Consider the following 23,300-nt stretch of genomic DNA (forward strand, 5'->3'; position numbering starts at 1 on the left):
AGTTTCAGGTGTACAGCAAAACGAATCAGTTATACATATATATATATACACACATATATTTTTTCAGTTTCTTTTCCACTATAGCTCATTGCAAGAAATTGAATATAGTTTCCTGTGCTAATCAATAGTTTATGCTACTTTAAATGACCAAATACCCTATTGTGTCTAGAATGTATGGCTCTGATTCATCACTTTGAGCCTTTAAAATAAACAGGTGATGAGGAGAAAGTATAGCTCAGTGGTTAAGTGCCTGCCTAGCATGCACAAGGTCCTAGGTTCAATCCCCAGCACTTCCATCAATAAACAACTAAACCTGATTACCTCCCCCCACTTAATTAATTAGCTAATTAAGCAGGTGAAATTTGACTTAATGAACTGGCTTTCTAATTCTGGAGACAACTAAAGTGTTTCTTCTTTCAAGGACAAACTCTCATCCCAAAGATGGCAAAGGTAGGAGGGAACACCTGTGACATCCTTAATGAGACCTTTCACCCAGCACACTTTCTCAGACTGAAAATATGGCTATTTGGGTTTGCTCATTCTCTCGCTCGCTCCCTCCCTTTCCCTCTCCCGCTGTGTCTCCTCCTTTTCTCAACTAGAAAAATGAAACCGCTATCCAAGAGGTCAAATGAGCACATGGGAGAAAACTTCCTAGTCTTACAGGAGATATCATCTCCGAAGAGGCCTGTGACGTGGCCTTCGGGTGGGGCCACCGTCCCAGAGTTCGTGAGGCAGGCTCCACACTACCAGTCAGGCTCCGTGCTGGCTCGGGCCGAACTCACTTGCCTTGAGGCTCTCAGAACTGCTGAGAAGCCCTCAATTCAACAGATGGCTTACTAAATCCTGTGAAAGGTCGTGTGACTCTACAGTCTAGGCTCCAACAGTTGCCTTGCCTGCCATCTGACTGCACTTCCCTGCCGCCCTGCAAGTGATTTCCCTGGAGGGAAAGCAGTGTTTGGCATTTGGAAGCGGGGAAAAGTCTGGGAGTGAGGACACGGGGGACGTCCTCACTCAGGGGAAGTGTCCAGGATTTTGGCCTGAACTGCTTGTTTATCGATCACATCAGAGTTTCCCATGCTCACGAATGGGAGTGAAAGTTGCCAGCTGACAACGAAATGCCTCACAATTCTTAGAATAAGTGGTTTCAAAGAGTAGACTCTTAAGAAAAGACATCTATCACAGAATGTGTAAAATGTGTACAGTCGATAATACTGAGCTCATTGATCGGACCAAAAAGACAGTCTCCTTCTTTCCAAGGGACCCCAGCACCCATTTCTCACGCCATCTAAAACTTCACTTCATTATTTCACTTCCCCAGTATAGGGCAAGTAAAATGTCAGCGGGAAAATAGTTCTGTCGGGTGGAGGGCAGGGATGAGCAGCTTGGCTGGTGCTTTCATTTTATTTTTAAAATTTTTATTTAGACCCTTAATTTTGTTTTTAGAATGGGCTTCTGTCACATAAACTCAACACAGCTCTATCTGAAAGTGTGTCTATTTGTTTTCACAAACACAATTTCTTTTTTCTCAGCTCACCAAGTGTTTTGTTTTCTTTTTTCTAGAGCTATACAAAATTCTGTGCCATCCCAAGATGTAGATTCAGACAAATACAGTGTTTTCCCAGTAAGTATTTTAAAGAGTAACCAGATGTTCACTAAATACTGCATTGCTTCCTACAAATTCCCTTCCTTTAATAAGACAAGATTGAATGCCATTTGACTACATTATTAATTTGATAATACACCATTTTACGATTTTTACAGAATTTTTGGTATCTAATATATGGACTGTCAAAGTGGATCTTGTCCTAGACTATTTTTGTTTCCTGAAGCTATTCCCAGCTAGAATTCTCCATGGGGATAACAGTTATCTTGAAGTATGTTGTGAATTATTTCAGAAATTCTTAAACCTGTTTTTAACTTAACTCTTTTAAAGTGTATGTGTGTGTGTGTGTGTGTTTGTATTTGTGTTTGGGTGTGTGTTTGTTTGAGAACAGTTAGAATGTCAGGATGCTCTCTGTGAAAGCCAACAAGCAAGTAATAGATGTCACAAACTCTCCAAAGCTAGTGGGATCTCAGATATTCTAACTGGGAATGCAAGAAATGAGAACATTGTTTGACATTCTCATGACTCTTGACTCTTTCAAATCAGACATGTCAAAAATATCACAAATCCACGCAATTAACCAGTTTGGCTTGAGTTTTTTTAATTATCCAGTAAAATGATTAATCATTTGACCAAATAAACCAATTGTTTTGGGGTCTGAGAAAATTGATAATTAATAGGGAAAGTTCAGGGAGTTGGATGGTCCTGCTGTTTGTGAAAGTGCAACGCACACACATGAACACACATGTATACACAGACACATGTGTGTAAAACATGCATTCACATAACCACGCCCGTAAATGCACATATGTCCACATACATGCACACTCACACACCTGCACCCCCATACACCCACAAGCAGCAGCAAGCACCCAGCAGCACATACACACACATGTACACACACACACAGTCACATATACACACACTACCACCTGTGATTGGCTCTAGTACTATATTACATTTCACCTCACACAGGATGTCTTAGCATATTATATTAATCTTAATTTTCTTAGTGATTTCTAGTGTTCCTAGGCTGTATTTGAATTAAAAACTGAAAAGGTCAGTACCTTTCAGACAGGTCTGATGGGCTTTCACTGTGGATATTTCAAGGCAGAACTGAACCCCTTCTGTGTGTGCTGTTCGATTTCAGACACTGCGGGGCTATCACTGGCGAGGGAGAGACTGTAACGACAGAGACAAGACAGTGTACCCGGGTAGAAGGTAAAAGTCTCTCTGGTCGCTGATTTTGAAAATGACTTTCTGAAAAGGAGGCAGGAGGCATCATCTCCCCTAGCCTAGGGGATTGGTGCTTATAGAGAGGAAGGACCTCCTTGTCCCGACTGAAGTAAAGCTCAGTAAAAAAAAACAGTATTTGTTCATTCATTTGTCCAAGACATGCTCGTCAAGCACACACTAACTGCCAAGCACTCTGCATCATGTTGGGTGGTAAACAAAACAGAAATGGGTCCCCTCTTGTGGAATTTACAGTCTAGTGGAAGAAATAAGTGAGTGGACGGGTTATGGTGGATGTTTATCCAGCCTCCTACATGAGTTCTACGGGAAGCACTGGACCCAGGAAGAGTAGCCTTTCGCAGCAGGAGTAAGGCGAGGAGCCCAGGTCACACTGTAGTTCCGGGCTGATGTTCAGCCAGTCATATCCAGACTTCAAAAATGGATATGCCAGCCTTCATCTCGGCTGTGACTACAGTGCCGAAGCATTAAATCAACCAGATGTCTGGGACTTTAGAGGCACAATTTAAATGGTTTCACCTGTCTAAATAAAATAGACTGCAGATTGGTTCATTATGCTCATCAGCACTGTTCCACAACAATACGGTCCATGAATACAGTCAAGCATGAAAAGACTGAATTTGGTTCACAGTTCCTAGCTAGCAGCCAAAGCCAAGATAATGACAAAGAGGCCAGGAGAGGCTTCTGTGTGCCACAGCACACAATGGAGTGTAGCACTTTTCCTTGAAGAAACTCTTGTCTATCAGTGATGCTTGGAGTAGCACTCATTCATCCATGCATTCATTCATTCACTCGTGAAGCTAACATTCAGAGTGACAGTGTATGCCAAAGACCAATGTTGGTGTTTCCTTTGTAGGCCAGACAATTGGGATGCACATCAGGATTCCAACTGTAATGGCATTTGGGTAAGCAACTAAATTCAAATTTACCCCTGTGCTCTCGCTTTCTGCCCTCCTTAAGAGCACACAGCCTCTTTGCTTTAGTCAGACCCAAGGAAGAAGATCACATGTAGACTACAGCGACTCTCTCTCTGCTGTTTGCAAGAGGGATGTAGAATTCCAATCCCACTTGAAGAGTGTCAATGAATAATGAGAGTTGAGGCTTTCAGTCACAACCCCTGTAAGCCTTGCTTACTCACATTAAATCCCTTTATTCTGTTTTGAACAGTGTGAAATTAATTGGAGAGTGGTGTTAGCAAAGTTTTCTAGCAACCCAAACAGCTGTTGGAGCTAACTGCATGCTGTCACCATTTTATTGTAGCCTCCCCCCCCCCCATTTTGTAAGGTTACCCAGGCAGCATGGAAATTACCCTATGGTTACCCTGCTACCCACATCTTGAGACTTCTAATGCTGATGCCCCAGTTCCCTATAAATAATGGATTTTCAGCTTCCAGGTAAAGAAAAGGGAAGGAAGGAGAAAAGCCAACCAAACCGTTATCTAAGGGCAGCAACAGCAGCGGGTCCCAAGTTTTGTGAGGTCTTGAGCTTACGTGATATGAGGGGTCCTTACGCAAAAAAAAAAAAAAAAGAGACTACCAAATACAAAATCATGTGTGAAAGTATAATTAATTAGAATAAGAAAAAAATCCTAATAAATGATTGGAGTCTTGGAAATTCAGGCCCGTTTCTTTTGAGACCTCTTTTCCAATTTACCAGGAGTGCTTACGTGGAAACATTGTTCTGAGTGCAGTCTGGCGTCTCCTTTCCATCTAAAACACTCTAAAGCTCCCAGGACTCACACAGGTGGGGATCATACAAATAAGGAGCCTTGAAATTTCAGATTCCCCAGATTCAAGATAAATTGCCTCTAGGGGGAGCGTGTAGCTTAGTGGTAGAGTGCACACTTAGCGTACACAAGGTCCTGGGTTCAATCCCTCCGTTAGAATTCAAAACCTCCATTAGAAAATAAATAAATAAACCTAGTTTCTCCCCCCCCCAAAAAATTTTTTTAAAAAGATGAATTGCCTCTGAATAGTTACCTAATTTTCTGCTTGGATAAGGAGGAGAAAGTCTCTGTAAATAGCTTCCTCTCTTCAGGACACATGGCTTCTGGGATTTGGAGAGCAAGACACATTGTACCCTAGTATAGCCCACCCCACCCACCCTATTATCAGTCACACTGCCTTTTCATGAGAAGGAGAAGACATTACCCCTAGACCTTAAGGTATCAAGGTGTCAAGACCCCCAACCTCACTTCTGGATTTCTCAGTCTCATCCTATTGACATTTGGGATCATTCTTTATGGTTTGGACTGCCTTGTAAGTTACAGGATGGTCAGCAGCATTGCTGGCCCCTCCCCACTAAATGCCAGTAGTTCCCCCTTCCCTACTGTAACAACCAAAGATGTCTCCAGACATTGCCAGAGTCCCTTGGGGTAGAGATGGGGGAGGGGGGATCAGCCCTGTTGAGAATCCCTGCTCTAGAAGCACCAATCCTTAGGTGCTGGAGGTGTCAGGACACTGAGAGCTCCTGCTCAGAGACTGCTAGACCCTGTGTCCCAGCCACTGAAGGGGCCCTCAGTGACACTCCCAGCACTCAGAGCCCTGGCCTGCAGCCCACTCTACGAGATGGTCCTTATTCCTGCCCCCAGTTCCTTAAAGCCCAACTCACTTACATAGACTTGCTTTGTTGGATTAAGGGCTCAAGAGATTTTAAAGGGTTTTATCTACTGTTTTGCCTTTGTGCTTTTAAAGCCATTTGGGAAGGACTTTGTATATATGTCTCATAAATTTAAAAACAAATTGCTAATCTCATCATTTCTCTTTTAAAGGGTGTTGATCCAAAAGATGGAATTCCATATGAGAAGAAATTCTGTGAAGGTATGAACTGTAAATAAGTCACTGTCCTTATGACAATAGAATATCAGTTTCTAGTCTGAGTCAGATTGAAGGGAACAGACCACCTAAGTGAGGAAGTGCCTGATGTGACAACATAATGTTGACCAATTTATGTTTCTTTTCATGACAGATTACAAAAAGAGAAATTATAGAAAAACGAGGCAGAATCTAGACAAAGCAAAACAGAATTTGTTTAATTGATTCCTTAATTGAGGTATTGGAAACTTTAATGATAATATTTAAAAAGGCTGCAAGATAGATAACAGGTCACTGAAATCATTTTTCCAAATAAAAAACCAAGTGGAGATGATCATTTTCAATCTTTTTCACATCCTTCTCAATACTCTACAAGGTCAGACGTCCGGATTTGTACTGACAGAGTCCTTGTGCCTACTGGGCTAGAGACTCATATCTGGGTGACTTGGGGGAGACCCTGTATCCTTGAGAGTTCCCAAAAATACCTGAGCAAAAGCTCTGGATTCTAAATACCCAAATGCCACACACACCTGGGCTACCAGTACTTCTGGGAGAAAGCTATTACAACCCACATAGTACTAAAAACACAGTCCTGGTAATGCCCAAAGAGTCTCAAACAAGACCCTATGGTAGCTCCATTTTATATTTAGGCAATGCTTTCCCCTAACATTTAGAATTTCATTAATTTGTTCATTCAACAGGTATTTCCTGGATGTCTATTCCTATTATGTTCCAAGGGCTCTGAGTTTTCATGGACGATGGTGATACAGCCCTTGCCCTCAGTATCAACTTAAAGTCTCATTGTCTTTGAGCTGTCAAAGGAGTAGGATGGGGTAGAAAATGTAAAGACCCAGTACATAGTTATGCAGTTTAGAAGTGCTTGTAGGATGAATAAAAGAATGAATTACCAAACTAACAAATAAATAAAGTCAGATCTGAGTGGAATCCTGGTGTGAGGCCCTAGGGTCGCTGTGGGAAGTCTCACCGAGTCCCCGAATCCCAGCCATTCCTTGATGTCCTGGGCTTCCTCGGTCCCCATCTGTGTGGCCAAGGGCCAGCTGTCACGAGGTCCCGAGATAGGGAGCCACTGGCATGAGGCTGGGCCATCCTCAGCTTGATTTGGGGGGTTGAAGGTAGGGGAAGGAGGCTGTCCTCTCTGACTCTGGGAGGTATCAGTTGATGCTTTCAGGATCTTAAGGGATTTGGAAGAGTACATGCATCACCTGTGGGTGAGTGATTTGTGTAGATGGGCCTCAGAATCAGATTAAGTGATTCTTAACCTCCAAACACATAGAGCAGCACAGAGACCTTGATATCTCCATCACCCCGCTGATCAGCCATAATCATCCATCCAGTGCTTTTACGTATATAGAATAAGGACTTTAAAAGACCATAACATCTCTGAAAAATCAAAATTGCTCCATGAGATCACTCATTCTTGTAAAGTGAATTATAACAGAAACGGGAGTGTCTTCCAAGAAAGCAATTTTCAGAACCAAAATTTAGGGCCTATTTCTGAATTCAGATAAAGTTTTGATGCTTTTATTCATCCATCATTCACTTAAGATGTTGCACAGCAGTTTGTTTTATGCTGAGCTGGGAAACACACCTGCATCTGCGCAGCTCAGCTCGCAGTCTCCATGGCCTAGAAATCTCATCCAGCTCCTAAATGCTCTGCCCCTCACCCTCCAGCACGTGAGAAGTGGCACTGCTGCATCGCTTTTACGATGCTCTGTGCATGGAACACGCACCAGGATACGTGCTCACCTAACTGCCCAACCTGGAGGCTCCAAACTACTTGAGTGCAGAAGTAATGCAAATAAATTGTGCCCCCCAGGTTCACAGCCCAGGGGAATCATTTTGCTGGGAGACTCGGCTGGGGCTCATTTTCATATCGCTCCCGAATGGATCACAGCTTCGCAGATGTCTTTGGTAAGTAATTTTGGTGGTAATTGTCCCGGATGCGCTGGCCTTTGTGTTAGCTTCCCCCTTGCTCTCTCTAGATGTGCTGCCAATTCCAAACAGGTGCAAATGTCCCTCCTCAGCACAATATGCCATAAAAGGCACAGTTCACAGCCACTTCAGTGCAGTGCAGTTCAAACAATGTGATGAGAACAGGCTCACATTAGAGCCATCCTGGCCGTTAGAGAAGGCAGATGGAAAGGAAGGAGCCAGGTGGGAAGGAGACTTGGGGACCGTGAGGAAGCCCTTGCCCTCCAACCACCGCGGGATGTGGGTCCCGCCTACGAAATGGAAACTCTGATCCAGGGACATTAAATTACAGAAATCATAAGTTCTTCCTTAACCTCTTTTCTCAGACTGAAGAAATCAAACATGACCCTGAACACTCTCTGGTTGAACCTCTCACAAGTGCCCAAACTTGGAAAACATAGACCTCCCTTCTAAGGATGAGCAGAGAAACATTTGAACATATTAAAAAATGTTCCTAATCTGCCAAGAAGAGAGCACTTTTGAAAAAAAGCCTGCTATAAGAAAGTGACATTTTGTGAGATAATTAAATTCAGATTCTCAGCAATAATTTTGAGCAGATTAGACTCAGGGGAAAAGGAACACTCTGAGGTCAGGGAAGACTCATTTTAGGTGAAACAATAATAGCCTGATGTAAAAATGTGGTGGCCATACTGACCAGCAAAAAATAGGGTGAGCCAACCAGTTAGCCAACTGGGAAAATTCTGGAACTCAGATAAGAGACATACAGGAAGGGTCCTAGAGATTGAATAGGAAACCCAGAAGAAGAGAACACATCAGACAGAGAGGAAATGGTGACCAAATAAAGAATAAAAGGTAGTAATTTTCTTGAGTTGAGGAAATCCTTAACTTCAATTAAAAACCCCACTAAATGCCAGAGAGTATAAAAGAGACTCTCCTCACCATGTCTTTCTTTTCTTTTTTATCCCAATGTAAACAGAAATCTTGCAATCATTCTGCCCAACCAACAACTAGGAGACATACTACGAGGAAAAATCTTTTTGGCATCAAACTTCTCTCTCAACAGTAAATTTCAGGAAACAGTAGCACGGCCTCTCCAGCATTTTGAGGGCTGTATGTCAAAAGTGCTTTAATTGCCAAGATACTGTTCTTCCATGAGGGCCACAGAAATGTATGCTCAGTCATTCAAAGATTCAGAAAACATAACAGATTTATGCCTTCCTGAAAAAAATTATTTTAAGAAGAATTCCAGCTCTCTGAGCATGATATTATAAGAGGAAGGCAAAAAAAAATATGTTATTACTAGATTTAATTACAGAAAATTTTCAACTATATGCAATGTCAAAAAATTCATAAAATTGAAAGACAAATGAAAAACTAGAAGAATATTTATAACACGTAAGACAAGATTTAAATCCTAATAACAGAGTTCCTGCATATCAATAATGAAAAAACAATCTAATTTTTTAGTGATCAAGAAATGATCAATAAATATAAAAAATTTCATCTTTAGTAGTAATCAAAGAAGAACAAATTAAAACAACAATGCAGTATCGTTTATTATCTGTCAAAAAGGCAAAGGTTTAAAAGTGATAAAAGCCTACTTTTAGCAAGAATGTGGTGAAACGGACGTTCATTCACCACCAATGACAGTTTCAGTTGCTAGAACTTCTCTGAAAGACAAGTTACAATATGCATAGTGACATTAAAATGTTTGTGATTTTAACCAGCAATTCTGCTTCTGAAAATTTATCTTTAAAACTAATGTCCTTTGCTCAAGAATCTATGTACATGAGTGTTCATCAAAGACATTTATAAGAGCAAAAATGAAAAAAGAAATTAAAAAATCAAAAAATAGATTAAATATGTGAAAATACTATATTTATAAAGTGAAATATTATGCAACTGTTAATACATATATTATAAACACATTTCTTACCAAGAAAAGATATTTATGATAACTTGTTAGGGGGCAAAACCAGGTTACAGGATAGTAATATATGAGCCAGTTTTTCTGAATATATGTGTGTTCATGTGTTGCAAAGAAAATAATTGGAAGGTTGTAGATCAGTATGTCAACACTGGTATCTTTAGATGGTAAAATTCTGGGTAAATTTTTTTCTAATTTTTCTTCAATGGATTTTTGTTATGTATGTACCAAACGTTTGAGGGATTGTTTTATTTGGTCTTAAGCAAATAGCTAAGGAAACCAGCTAAAGAATACTAAAGCATCACTTTTTTTTAATCTTCATAAAAGCCATCTTAGGTAGGTGTTATTACAACATAGCCTCATAGTACTTTACAGACAAGTACTCAGAGAGGTTGAGTGGACTGCCTAAGGTCACACAGCCAAGAGGTGCAGAACCACTTCCTGCCAGCATTATCTTGAACAAGCCACCTAACCAGAAACTCTGTAAATGCTGATAGGAACCATCGTAGGCAAGGCCATGTGCTTCGGTGAGCTAAGGTCTGTGAAAATGCTTTGGAAACTGTATGTTGGATTCAGGACAAAAACAAGTAGATAGATGCACAGTTCACGCAGTGCAGTGGTGGCAGCTAGCCAGGCTGGTCTGTGTCCTCATGCTTGGCCTTCCTAGCCCACACCTGGCCTCTGCAGGCTGAGGTGAGGGGTGCCTCTCACTTCAGGGTCCTCAGGGTGGGGACAGCCTCTCTCTCACTCTCACTGGAGCCAGCAGCTCCCTCTGCAGGGTGCTAAGTCTCTAGGGAAGAGAAAGACCCACTGAAGAGACACTTTAAAGAAATCACTCCCGCGGTCCAGCAGCCAGCCCCCTCGCAGAGGCCTGACAATTGGCATTTGGATTGTAGCATTTTTTCTCTGCTCTTTGCAACGACACAAGGATTGAAATACTGCAGATCAGCAGTTGTTGGCTTGGGTTGGGCTTATTTCCCACTATCACTCTTTGGCAGTAAATGAGTAGTTTTGAGAAATGACTATGAGAATGGCAATGATGTAGGGCCAATGAGAAGCTCACATGAGGCGTAATAGTAATTGGAATTCATGAGTTTAACCAGTATGTCAATAATGTAGGGACAACACTACAGTTTTAGTGTCATTTTCTCATCTATTTCAAGCCTTTGATGTCTCTCCCAGTTAACACTCTTCAAGCTAAAAGTTAGGTACTCTGAGCCTGGGCCACTTCTGTGGGATATCATTTGATAAGAATGAAAGATGGGACAAGAAGAATAAAACAGAGAGATTTTGCTTAGAAAGTTACCCCCACCATTCTAAACTTGTCTAGAGTCAGTAGGGCAGTGGGGCTCAGCTGTCCCCATGAGGGAAGGGGGGCGGTGCTTCTCCTCACTGTTAGGAGGCCACTAAGAGACTTGCATAAGTGTCTCCAGAGACTGGGGTCAAAAGAACTGGTGTCTGACACTCTTGTGAGTAATGTAAGGGTAGTGACTGAGGCAGTGGGACAGAAAGAGTATGTGTCCCAGGGCAAGGACATGGACCCCAGGAAGGGAGAGCCAGCCTGGGCCGTTGAAAATCCTGGAGAGTATTGCGTGGATTTGACCTCAATGTGGGTGTTAAACTCCAGATGACCAGGGGCTGAGTGTGAAACTTCAGTGAAGAGAATGTACCAACTCCATAATGGGATTTATTAATTCATTGGAATATAACAATAAAAAACACAGCAAGATAAATAATGTATTTTCAATAACAATAAGCTAGAGGAATAGCATTCTTTCAAAAAAATAAGCTAGAGGAATAGCATTCTCTCTCACTTTTGTGAATCTCCTTGATATCTGGATAGAAGACAGTTGGATTCACAGATCTGCTTCTGAATTATTAGTATTATTAGTATTATGATGAAAACAATGATCTCATGAACACTGTGTGCTGGTCTCAAAGATCTCCAGGGGTCCCCAGACGGTACTTTGAGAACCATACAGTTTTCCCACTGCCTCTCATGTCCGAATTTTGAGGATTTACAATAGAAAGATTTGGTTGTGGGGTACTGCAGTGTAGTTTTCAAAATTCTTCACACCTAGAAATGCCAGAGAAGAGGCACTGTATGATAGAACATTTTGTAGGGCAAAATGGTGAAGCCGTCAGCATGATGTGGGCTAGCCTCTCAACCCAAGTGTTTCCACAGCGTGTTGGAATATACGAGGTTCCCCAAGAGAGCATCTCTTCCCGTCACAGTGTCCTCAGTCCTCATTCTGCCCATAGGTTCTCCCGTTTGAGAGCCTTTTAGTTATGGCACCACAAATAGAGAAACCTTGCAACCTTTCGGCTAATTCAGCAGGTGGAACCCTTTTAAATTGGGTTTCTTGTCAGTGTCAGAGTCAGCATTTGTCAGGGGTCAGTCAGAAAGCTGAAAGCATTCGAATAGAGAGGATTTAATACAGGGGATTGGCTATACTGGTGATCTGATACAGGAAACTGATTACACAAATATTAGAACAAAAAGAGGGATGCTGAAATTATCAGAGATTAATCACTGCAGGAAGCAGCTGCTGACTTCAGGGCCAAGGAACAATGAGGAAGGGGTATTACCAGAAGCTGGAGTAAGGTGGGCAGCTGGTACTCAGATCACAGCACAGCCTGTTTTCTGACTGCTGAAGGCACACAGACAGCTGCTGCTGGGACCACTGAGGAGTGTGGAGAGGGGCTGGAATTCCACAGCAAAGGAGGCTGGAGGCTGCTGGGGATGCCAACCTCACCTGAAAGCCAGAAAACAGTTACTCCTCTCCTGCTCCCATCCCCATCCCCACTTGCCCATCTCCCAGCTGTACTTCTTATTGGCAGGGAGCTGCAGAGGAGTGTGGGAAGTGTCATTTGTAGCATCCAGCCCCATAATGCAGAGCAGAGAATAATAGAGGAGTGGGCTTGGAGCCCAGAGGCAATTGGTGTTTTCCCAGCACAAGTCGCTCAAACCCTTCCACACCAAGTCTGGAATCAGCTCCAGCCAGCACTGGGCACCGGAAAGCAGGGATGTCCAAGGGGGCTGAAGAGCAGCAGAAATCTTACTCGGTGGCTCAAGGCTGGGTGACTGGCAGGAAACAGCTGTCAGAGGCCGGCGCTGATTACTCAGTCTCATGGGCCCCATGGAATCAGAGGCCTGGCTGGTCATCAACGTGGCCTCGACCCAGTAGAGCCTCATTTCTTTAGGTCCTTACTAACCTGGGACCTGCCTCACCCAGGGAGCGCCCACATTGCCTGCCGTTCACCAAATGCCAGATCATTTCCTCCTCAGTGGCCTTTTAGGGCTCTTTCCCAAAATGACCAGGAGGGGACAAACACCCAAAGACTGTCTTTAAAATGAGGCTGCATGACCTTCCTCCGACCTGTTCAGCAGATGGAGGTTCTGAATTTGTGTTCTGTTGCACTGACTGTGAAACTCCGGAGTGCCCACCGGCCCCTCACCCCACCCTGTAATCCCTCCACCATCTCGTGTTCCACACCCAAAGGAACCACCTCTTCCAAGGTGGAAATTCTGCCGGGTGGCCTCTCTGGGGGTCTGACAGTGGGAATGCGTATTTTCAACCAGACCCTTCAGGAACCCCCCGCATGTTTGGTGCCATTCCTTTGCTGCGCCAAGTAGTAAATCATATTCTGGGAAGAGCAGTAAGTGCTGTAGAAAAAAATGAGTATTCATTGTTCTATAAAAGGCCATTCTGCCCTTTGTCAGACTAGTCAGCGTGTCTTTGCCTTTGTCTCCCTCTAAGGCAGAAAACACTCCTGCAAATACATCACCCTGTCCCAGCTGTGCTCATCAAAAAGGAATCCACAGTCTTGGGCATCTTTCCTGCACCAGCCCCTCTCCTCTCCTGCTCGCTCCATCCACTAGCTAAAGTGGAGTGGCACCCAAGAGGCCTGTTTACAGCTAATTAGATTAAGGGTGTGTTCATCTGGAAAGATAGTTGTAGTTCAATAAAGAGAATATGAAGAATCACCCTCATGGTCCCATAGAAACAGGGTCTGGGCCTCACTCTGCTGGGGGCAGAGAGACTTTTCTGCCCTCTTCCTCCTTTAAAAAAAAAAAATCCTTAGCATCTTTCCAAGATGTCCTTAGTAGTCAAATTCAAAATAAGCTTTCCATATCACACCAAAAAACCTCAACTTAGAAAGATTTCAAAGAATAACAAAATCTGAAAACACTTCCATGCTGTCTAATTTTTTTTTTCTTCCAAAGGAAAAACAATCACTGCTTGAGTTGTTTTGTTGAAAAAGAAGGGGAGGTAGAGAGATCATCAAGGCCAGCCGTAGATGCTGCCCTCCTGCCTCTTTCCCCATCTGCTTGAAAATTACTTCCAAAATATTAAACGCTGCATTTCACTGAACCAGAATTGCATGACAGGTCGGGGGAGAGGAGGGAGAAGCGATTCTGAAATACAATTTCCCAAATGTTTATTTTGCTAGCGAAGACTCTTGCCTGCACGATTATAAAATCTTAGCACGACCCCTGGCAGGCCGTTGTCTATAGGGTAAGTAGGCGCAGATTGAATTTCGTGCTGTGTCAAGGACAAAATGAATCCTTAATCTGGCTGCAGAAAATGCATATTCACCTGAGAGCAGAGCGGCTCTAGTCTTTCGAGCTCCTGTGCTTTTCATTCCTCTCTTTGAGATGGTTTTGTAAATCAGGTTTGGCTGGTCTTTATTAGCCCACAGACAGCACTGGCGGTACCCGAGCTCTTGCCTGGCCTCTCACTAACCTGCCCCATCTCCACATTCTGGATTTATCAGTGAGCATAAAGCTTCCATTAAGCATATAGGCTGATTTTCATGGCGCATAATAAAATATGGAAATTGTACTGCAGCTAACTTCATGTCAATTCTAGAAATATTAAGAGTCAGAGTACATTTTTTTTTCAGATGAGGATGTTTTTTTTTCAGATGAGGATTTTTCAGATGTTGTTTAGGAAAACTGGACAGAATTACATTTTCCGTTCCTCCAATATCTTTCAGGCTGGCAGATTAAAGATGAGAAACACTGAAAAGAGAAGCCTCAATCCTAGTTATTTCTCATTTATTCTGTCAGAAAAAGAGAGTTGTGTGCACCATGTGAATCCTTTTCTCCAGTAGCCATCAGACCACAAGAGACAGAATGTTCTTCTGTTCCCTTCCCCAGTTCATGGGCACAGGCCAGGCAGGCTGTTGCCTTGAGTCCTGATCAGTTCAATGACCTTTTCTTCCCACTCTAGGTGAGCATCTGGATCTCTTACCTGCCAGCAAAGTCAGGTGCTCTTGTGCGCTTATCCTTCTGAAAACATCAGTGATCTTAGCCCTCACTGCCTTCTGCAAGAATTACAGAGACATAAACACTGGTTGTTATGAAAACCTACAAGAGGAAATTATTTTAAGCTCCATACTTCTGAAAGGCATTTGTAATTACTCAGCCCACATGCCTGCTCTCCCAGCACATTAGACAGAGATCTCCGCATAGGGAGGCAGCATGAGTCAGTAAACACCTGTGCGATCCAGTGTGTTGCTAAGACCGGAGAACAATTTCCTGCTCTCCAGTTAATTATATCTACCACTTTCCTTCACTCTCCCTCAAGTTTCTCAGCCATAAAATGGGTTTCATAGAACTGTCTTCATCAGGGAAACATTTACAGTCTCAAGTCAGTTGGCATGTGGGAAGAGGAAAATTCTAGCATTTAAAAATAATTTTGGATGGTTGGAATTGATTGCTACATGCCATTCATTCATTGGTTCCTTCAGCTAATTCCCTCTGTGCTACTCCTGGGGGAATGACCAGGACAGAGATTACCCAGCCCACTCCTTGCCAAGGCCTGAGGGAGTCAAAACTGGCTTGTGTGTGATTTCCTACTGAAGGCAGTGACTGGAGGATTGGTCAGAGGATTGAGCTAAACCATCAATCCTAGAGGAAAATCAGGGGGAGCATTATGAAACACAAGGTCCAAAGATTCTGGAGGCAGAAGCTGAGGACAGCATCGCCAAGAATTTAAAGCCTGATTGATAAGAAACCCAAAGGAAAGTAGCTCAAGAAGAACCAAAGAGGTCGTGGTCTCACGACAGAGAGTCAGCAAGAAGGTGGGAGGGCCAGCCCTTCTTAAAAGACTAGTTATTATTCAAGCGAAGTACAGGCTCAGCTGATGTAACAAAGAATCTCCAAATTAGTGACTTAAGATGGAAATGTGCCTTCCTCTCATATAATAAGGCATGATGGGAGTGGGAGGAGGCACCGTGCAGAGGAGGGCTGTCACAAAGGTCAGGATTTAGCTAATGCTTGACCGATGAGTAGCAACTGATCAATAAAGACAGAGAAGTAGGAGGAAGAGCTTGTGACAAGCCTGGAGGTCAGAGGGGCCACAGGTGGCTGAGTGGTGGGAGAGACAGGGCTGGGAGAGGAGGCTGGGGCAGGGGCAGCACCACGTGGAGGCCGACGTTGAGTAGCTGCACTGGAGCAGCTTCTCCCAAGCCTGGCAGTCAGTGCAGCCATTTAGGGCACTTACTGAAAAGAAGGATCCTAGGGCCCCACCACAAACCTGCCCAAACAGGATCCACGTTTTAAAGAAGCACCCCATGAGATTCTGGGATACACTGCTGAAGATAGGGGTGGGGGTGCAGAGGCAGAGGACCCTGGCCAGAAGCTGCAGCACTAACTCAAATTGAAATAATAGGAACAGTGGGGTTTTGTGACAGCTTCCCAGTAGAAGGTGAAATGGAAGAGAAAGAAAATGAGATCATTTTCTTCTGAGTGAGACAGTGGGTTTAAGAGCCCAGCTCAGCCCTGATCCTGAGGTGCCCAGGTGGCGGCCTCCCCTGCCTCACCTCTGTGGCTTGACTGTGGACTTGCGGCTTCTTCTAGAGTCTAAGACTGGATTTTTACCTCCCAAAAGAGGGAGACTCCCCTACCCCAGACAAATAGCAGCCTGGATGCTTCAGAAATGACCAAACCTTTACAGAACCCCATGAAGTATCTGAAGAGTGGACTTTTATGTTCTCCACCCTTTGTTGCCTATTTCTGTATGTGGAAGAATTTTTTTTTCCATTGGCCCCACAAAAAGTTGATTGGCGATTATCTTTGTGTAAGAATGGGACATTTTAAACTCGTGTTTTCTCCCTTCTGTGAATTTAGATACAGTTCTCCAACCACTCTGGAAGTACCAGTGGAAGGAATTGAATTCTGTAGGAAAAAAATTTCACCTGATATGGGGCAGTTAGACAAACGCACCCCTCCACTCATTCATTGACTAAATCAACCATGGGGTTAGAGCATAAATCATAAACAATAGAAAAGGGGAAAGGAAAAGACTAAGAGGAGCTGACAAGGTAAAAGTGAAAAAATAAAAAGAGCTATTTTCAGGCAAAATGATGCAAGGTTGTTGCCTGCCATCCTGTCGCCTTCTGTCTACTGGTCATAGTTGCTAGAATTCTTTATATGACTGCATCTTCACTGCCCCATAAGTTTTTGGACTGGCATAGAATCAAAGATGAAATGCTATATATACCTTTTCCCTGAAAATTGCTTACTTAGCTCAAGTTGAAGTTTCAGTGGGCATTGAGTAGACATGATCCCAGGAGCTGAGCAGTTACTGTTACTAATCTGCTAGTATGTAGTATGTTGTACGCTGCTGGATTCAGGAGTAATTTGCTACATAGCAATAGCTAACCGGCTTACTGGGTGTGTAGGGTTTGTTTGGGGTGGAGTAGGGGGAGTTTGTTGGTTTTCCTTGTATATAACATGAGGAGTTCAGCCTTGTGGTTTTGCGTACAGCACAGCCAAGGCATAAACTGTTTCTTCCCAACCCCTCTTTGAGTGGCTCCCTCTTCCTAACCTTACGGGACTTAATACTGGGTAACATTTCTTTCAAGATTCCTCCCCCAAACCTCCACAAGTGGGATAGGTGTCCTTCCTATTACCCTGGCCTTCCCTATCGGTGCCACTAACAGCTAACTTTTATTGAGCACTTACAAGTCTAAGCTTTAGGCATGACCATCTTTTCTAATCCTCTCAACCACCTAATGACATAGGTGCTGTTATTAATTCACTCCATAGATAAAGAACTTCAACACAGAGGAGTTAAGGAAAGTCTTCAAGGCTACCCAGCTGGGAAGTGTGTATTTTCTGTGCCCCTCTGGACTGGGGGCTCCATGAAGAAAGTACCATGGTCAATAGGCTGACATTTGCTGTGTCTCTGTGTGTATGTGTGTGTGTTTAATGAATTACAGGGCCACAGGGATCTCAATAGCAAACTCATCCCACTGCCCATAGGACTGTAAAGTTTACAGATCTAACTCAAAGTTACATTTCATTCTTGAAGTTGCCTATACCAAAGCATTAACTTGTTTAAACAGTGCTGCCCAGTCTAGTTAAGCCTGAAATTAGAGAGGCAGAAACCTGATGATACATCCTCTCCCTGTTCTCCTGGAACTTAGTCGGCCAGGCCCTGCCTTCGTCTGGAAGGCAGACCTCCAGAGCAGCAGAGGGCACTGTTCTCCGTGGCTGCCTTTCCCCTGTGGGTGTCAGGCCAGAACAGGCCCTGGGAGTGTGAGTGGGTGTGTATGTAGGTGTCTGAGTAGGGTCACATTGTCATTTCAGTATTTATCCCCAAAATACTTACTCTGCATTCTTCATAAGTTATGCATGGCTTCTATGAAAGAGAAACACAGAGGAGGAAAAGTTGGAGGCAACTCTAGAGTTATCTGTAGAGTTCTGAACTTATTATCCAAAGCAGTGTCTGAGAGACCATGCCCTCAGCAGGCCCCCAGGAAGCCTTGCCTTCAACGACTAGCACCCCCACCTTAGCCAATGCTGTGATTCCAGGAGATCTGGCAGCTGAGGGGAGGAGCAGGAGCCAGCTACAAGAGGGCTATGAAAAGCTGAGGCCATGAGGGTTCCCATCTGCTTGAAGCCTCTCTTTTCCTAGTTCTACCAGAACCTCAGTTCAAATCCCAGCCCCACCGTTTACCAGCTCTGTGACTTTGGCATGTTATCCAAACACCCTCTAAGTTCTATTCCTAATAACTTTTCTGGGCCCTGATGCCCATTGTAAGGGGTTTTTTTTTCCACCAAGAGAAAATACAGGAATCCTCCACAGACCAGAGCTAGTGACCAGAGGTACCATCAAAGAAAAGGAAGGGGGAGCTTTTTCAATATCTCTAACTGGGTTAAGGCATGATCATTTAATTTACTGCTGTTAGTATGAGACCTAGTACTTGCTCTTTTTTAAGAAGTAATATCCAGTATCTGATACATGGTAGTTGCTCAAAGTATTTCTGGAATGGAAGGAGGAGAAAGAGAGGGAGAAAACTGAATCCCTGCCTCACAGAGTTGTTGGATGAAGTTAAAGAATTTGTGCAAGCTTCCTGTCTCAGTGCCTGGTACGTCAGGGGAACTTGATGTTAGTTCCCCTCCCCATTCTGGCTTAAAATGCAAAATTTATCTGGGAAACAGCACATTCAAGCACCAAAAATGGGTGTACATTTGCTTATAGGATTTATTCACATACCAAAGCCTAAAGGAATGGGACCAGAGCAAGAAAGTGTGTGTGAGAGTCAAGCTCTTAAAGTTTCATAATTTGGTATTCATATAAGAAATGACACTAGTGTGTGTGTGTGTGTGTGGGTGAGTGAGAGAGAGAGGAAAGAAGGAAGAGAAGGGAAGGGGAAGGGAGGAGAGGGGAGGGGAGGGGAGGGAAGGGAAGGGGAAGGAAAGGAAAGGGAAGAGAAGAGAAAGAAAGGGAGAGAGAAGGGCAGGAGAGAAGGGCAGGGGAGGGGGAGGTAGGAGCTGGGGATGAGGAATGGGCCTAAGAAGGCAGGTCACAGTGTGATGGACTGTGGAACTGAAAGACTTAAGGGGGAAGGTCTCTCCTATACCACCTGCAGGACAGATGAAAAGGTGGCCGACCAACAGGACTGGGAGACCCCTGGTCCCAACGCTAAACAGATAGACATCATCTCTGATTCCCAGGCCTTGAGACTCTTGCTCCATTATCAAAAGACTTAACAACAAAATCTGCCTGCTTTGAGAGTTTAGTTTCTGGGAAATAATTTTTTTACAGACCTGTTTAACTAATAATGATTTTTTTCCAATAGCAGTTAGCTGCAGATTCCTCCAAGTGACTTTGTACTATTTGAAAATAATCGATTTTGGTCTAACCCAGTTGAGAGTATAAGAAAAGGGAATACACTGTGAAAATCATCCACAGCATTGCTGGATGGGGAGGCTCAAATGTAAACAGTGAAATAAGGGCACCAAGAATATGCCCTTTGTCACTGAAAGGTTGGCAGGACCAGGTGAATGTGTGATTGGTGCCATCATTTTCTTTCTCTCACCTAAGATGGTTTTAAGAAACCCGAATACAAGTTGCTTGTTGAAGCGAGGGCTTAAAATAATCCCAAATCCAAAATATTGTATTTACTAGGTATTACTTAAAAATGAGAGCCAGTAGGATTTCTCAAAGTATAGAAATATACACACATGCAAAGTAACGTTAAATGAAAATGTTATGCAAAAATATTACACACATGCCAGTTATGACGTAAAATGCTTTTATGTCATTGATGAAATCAGAAGAAAATGTGAAGCAACACAGTAGTTGATTTAATACTCATTGAGTTTCTGATGCTCTTTACAAATTTAGAAATTTTTTCTTGGTAAACATTAAGTCTTTCCACATATGTACATTTAAGGTACATTTAAGATGAGTTTCCTGAGAACATAAATGCTCAAGACGAATAAGCAGGAGTTGATGAGGGAGATCTTAATTTGCATTTTTCCTGCCTTAAATGCCTGAAATATTTTGGGTATAATGTTGCATGAATAAGGCTTTTAGTGTTTAATGTGATATGACTTAAACATTCTCTTTTTGCTAGGGTCTATAAAACCTCTGCTATTAATGGCTGTTATTTCTCATTTTTATCTGCCAAATTTACTAAGGAAGAAAAGATGGGTTGAGACTTGCATTTGCTTGCTCAGATCTTTTCTATTATCTGGCAACAAACTTTACTCTTCTTAAACTTGGGACAGTCCACTTGGAAAGGGACACTGGCTGATCCATCCTAAACATGATGCCTTACATAGTGAAGGGCTTTTGCTTGTCAATCTGCTTCTTTCACTGACTTTGATTCTCCCAAGAGTCTTGTTGAAGTAGATAGGATAATGATCAGAGATATCAGAACTGGGACCCTGGTAAAGCTACATCTTCCCTGATGTTCCACAACTAGGAGAAGTAAAACCTTTCCATAACACCATAAGTGAAGTCTGAAATATTCAACCAGGAAAACACACATTTGCATTACTTCAAGGTTAATCAACTAACCAGGACACGCCTTTGCAGCTGACCTTCTTGGGCCTTCCAGGGCTCCAGCTGTGGGAAGCAAACCCACTCTGGTCCCAGCTGCAGTTCAGCACCAGCCTCTGTCTACTCCAGTTTAAACCCTGATGGGGATGATTCCAGGGCTGGTTGGGCCTTCTTGGAGAACAGCACGGAGTCCAGGATTCTCCAGGACTGTCCCAGTGGTAGTTGGGACCATTTCTTCAGGTTGATCCAGAGAGACTGAGCTGGGAGAATGCTGGGGACACAGAGACCCCACTTCCCAAGACAGGGTTGCTGGCCATTTCTTCACCTGTCTACCCCTTTCTCAACATCTTTTCTTCCCCTACCAGAGAGATAAAATTTTTTTACCCACCCCTGATTGAGAATGGGGGTTGGATGGAGTATGAAACCCATTTCCAGTGTGTCATATCCAAACCATGAAGTTTTACTGTATTTGTAGAGCCAGACATAGAGGTCTCATCTCCTGATTCCCTACTTCGCTGGCCCACTTCAGAAATGCCATCCCCTCCATTATTATTCCAAGCTGCAGGGGGTATCAGACACATCTCCCTATGTCAGCAGAGTTCTTGCCTAACTCCCTCCTCTGAAAGGAAGAGCAGACTCACCCAGAATCAGAAGCCTAATTCCATACCCGGTTTCCTAAGTCTGCGGTTGTCATTGGGCTGATAACTGAGAAAAGGTGAGAGTGGTGTGGGGGAGTGTTGTATCATTCTTTTAGGTTTTAACATGTTTTACAGGTTGCTGACTTACCCAACACAGCTCATAAATTCTGCCCACGACTCCCAAAGCTTGTGAGATGCTTGCTTGCTCACTATCTCAACTTAACACATCTTATGAGTTTCATCCAACCTGTTTGTTTTCCTTGTCTTCTCTAGCAGAACTGAATATTCTCAAATCCTACAGCAAGCACACACTATAAGCAGAAAGACCTAGGGAAAAAATAAGATTAAAGAACAGAGAAAACATTTGATTTATAGTGTCAGGAGAAATAGAAACTAAAACAGAGAGTAGCTAAGTCATGGTTGTGGTAGAGTTTTGAGCAAAAAGTGGTGGGTGCCTCCTGCTAAGGGGGGGCAAAGTACCAGTCACTGGAATTCCATGGTCTCCAAGACTTATTGGGCGCCTCCTTTCCATGAGTTTGTTTCTGCTCCTTTGAAGGGGTAAATCATAACTAATACAGATGTATCCCAAAAAGCCGTCCTTCTCAACTACCTCCTACTCACTTCCAGCCCCTACCATTCTGAAAATCACACTTGGGACAAGGATAGGGCTGGGGCCCTGGGATTGGCACAGCAAGGTGGAGGCAATTGAGGAGAGTGAAGGAAGCTCACAAAACCATGGAAAATAGTGCAGGGCCCCCCGGGATAACCACTGTGTGTGAACATGTTTATTATATGACTTCTTTCAAGAAGTACGTCGGCACAGTAGAAGGGGTTAGATCTCGGACCCTTGAATCATAAGAACTATAAGCAAATTGTCCAATTCAGACCATGTCATAGTTTCCTGGGGTGGCCACAGCAAAGTACCATGAATAGAGTGGCTTAAAACAGCAGAAATTTATTCTCATAGTTCTGGAGGCTAGGAGTCAGAGATCAAGATGTCAGCAGGATGATTCCTCCTGAGGAATTTGAGAGAGAATCTAGTCCATGTCTCTTTTCCAACTTCTGGTGACCACTGTCAGTCCTTGGTGCTCCTTGGCTTACAGAAGCATCACTCCAATCTCTGCCTTCATCATCGCATGGTCTTCCCCCTGTGTTCACGTCTCTCCTTCCTTTTCTGAAAAGGATCCCCTAATCATATTGGATTACAGACCCATCCTACACCACAATGACCTCATCTTAACTAGTTATATAATAGGGCAATGGCCCTATTACAAATAAAGTCACACTCTGACATGCTGATAGTGGCCTTCCACCTATCTTTTGGGGGAGCACAATTTAACCAGTAACAGTCCAAAATTTAGAAATATAAATTATATTTTATTTCTTTTGAGTACTCATCCTCTATATGATGATAGGAGCTATCACATACTCTGACAGTAGGAAGAATGAGTTTTTCCAAGTTTAAAGAATGATGGTAGATTCCATTATATGTATAATATATATATCCATTATATATATAATGGATATATATATTATGTATATGTGTGTGTCGACAGATAGGTAGATAGATAGATAGATAGATAGATAGATAGATCGATCTATAGAATACAAAATGTTAACCGTGGTCATCTCACAGTAGTTATCTCTTGAGGGGAGGTGCTGGGGGGCTTCTATTTCTACATTGTAAATTACTATGTTTGAATTTTTATAACAAACATGGACTACTTTGTAATAAATATATATATATATAAAGATATGTTTTCAAGAGGTTAAAGAAAGAGAAGCATGGCTTTTCCTTCCCTCACAGCC

The 23,300-nt window shown here is 43.1% G+C and overlaps 1 protein-coding gene across 1 annotated transcript in view; it reads left to right on the forward strand.

Moving 5' to 3' along the window:
- The window catches only part of AOAH (acyloxyacyl hydrolase), a 155,339-nt gene that overhangs the window by 66,915 nt on the left and 65,124 nt on the right, over nucleotides 1-23,300 (forward strand). Inside the window, exons 8-12 of the mRNA XM_072964672.1 lie at nucleotides 1,561-1,621; nucleotides 2,754-2,824; nucleotides 3,711-3,759; nucleotides 5,625-5,673; nucleotides 7,505-7,599. Coding sequence (XP_072820773.1) covers nucleotides 1,561-1,621; nucleotides 2,754-2,824; nucleotides 3,711-3,759; nucleotides 5,625-5,673; nucleotides 7,505-7,599 — 325 coding nt within the window. The remainder of the gene's footprint in view (nucleotides 1-1,560; nucleotides 1,622-2,753; nucleotides 2,825-3,710; nucleotides 3,760-5,624; nucleotides 5,674-7,504; nucleotides 7,600-23,300) is intronic.

This window comes from Vicugna pacos, chromosome 7 (genome assembly GCF_048564905.1).
Source record: "Vicugna pacos chromosome 7, VicPac4, whole genome shotgun sequence".
In the NCBI taxonomy this organism is placed as follows: Eukaryota; Metazoa; Chordata; class Mammalia; order Artiodactyla; family Camelidae; genus Vicugna; species Vicugna pacos.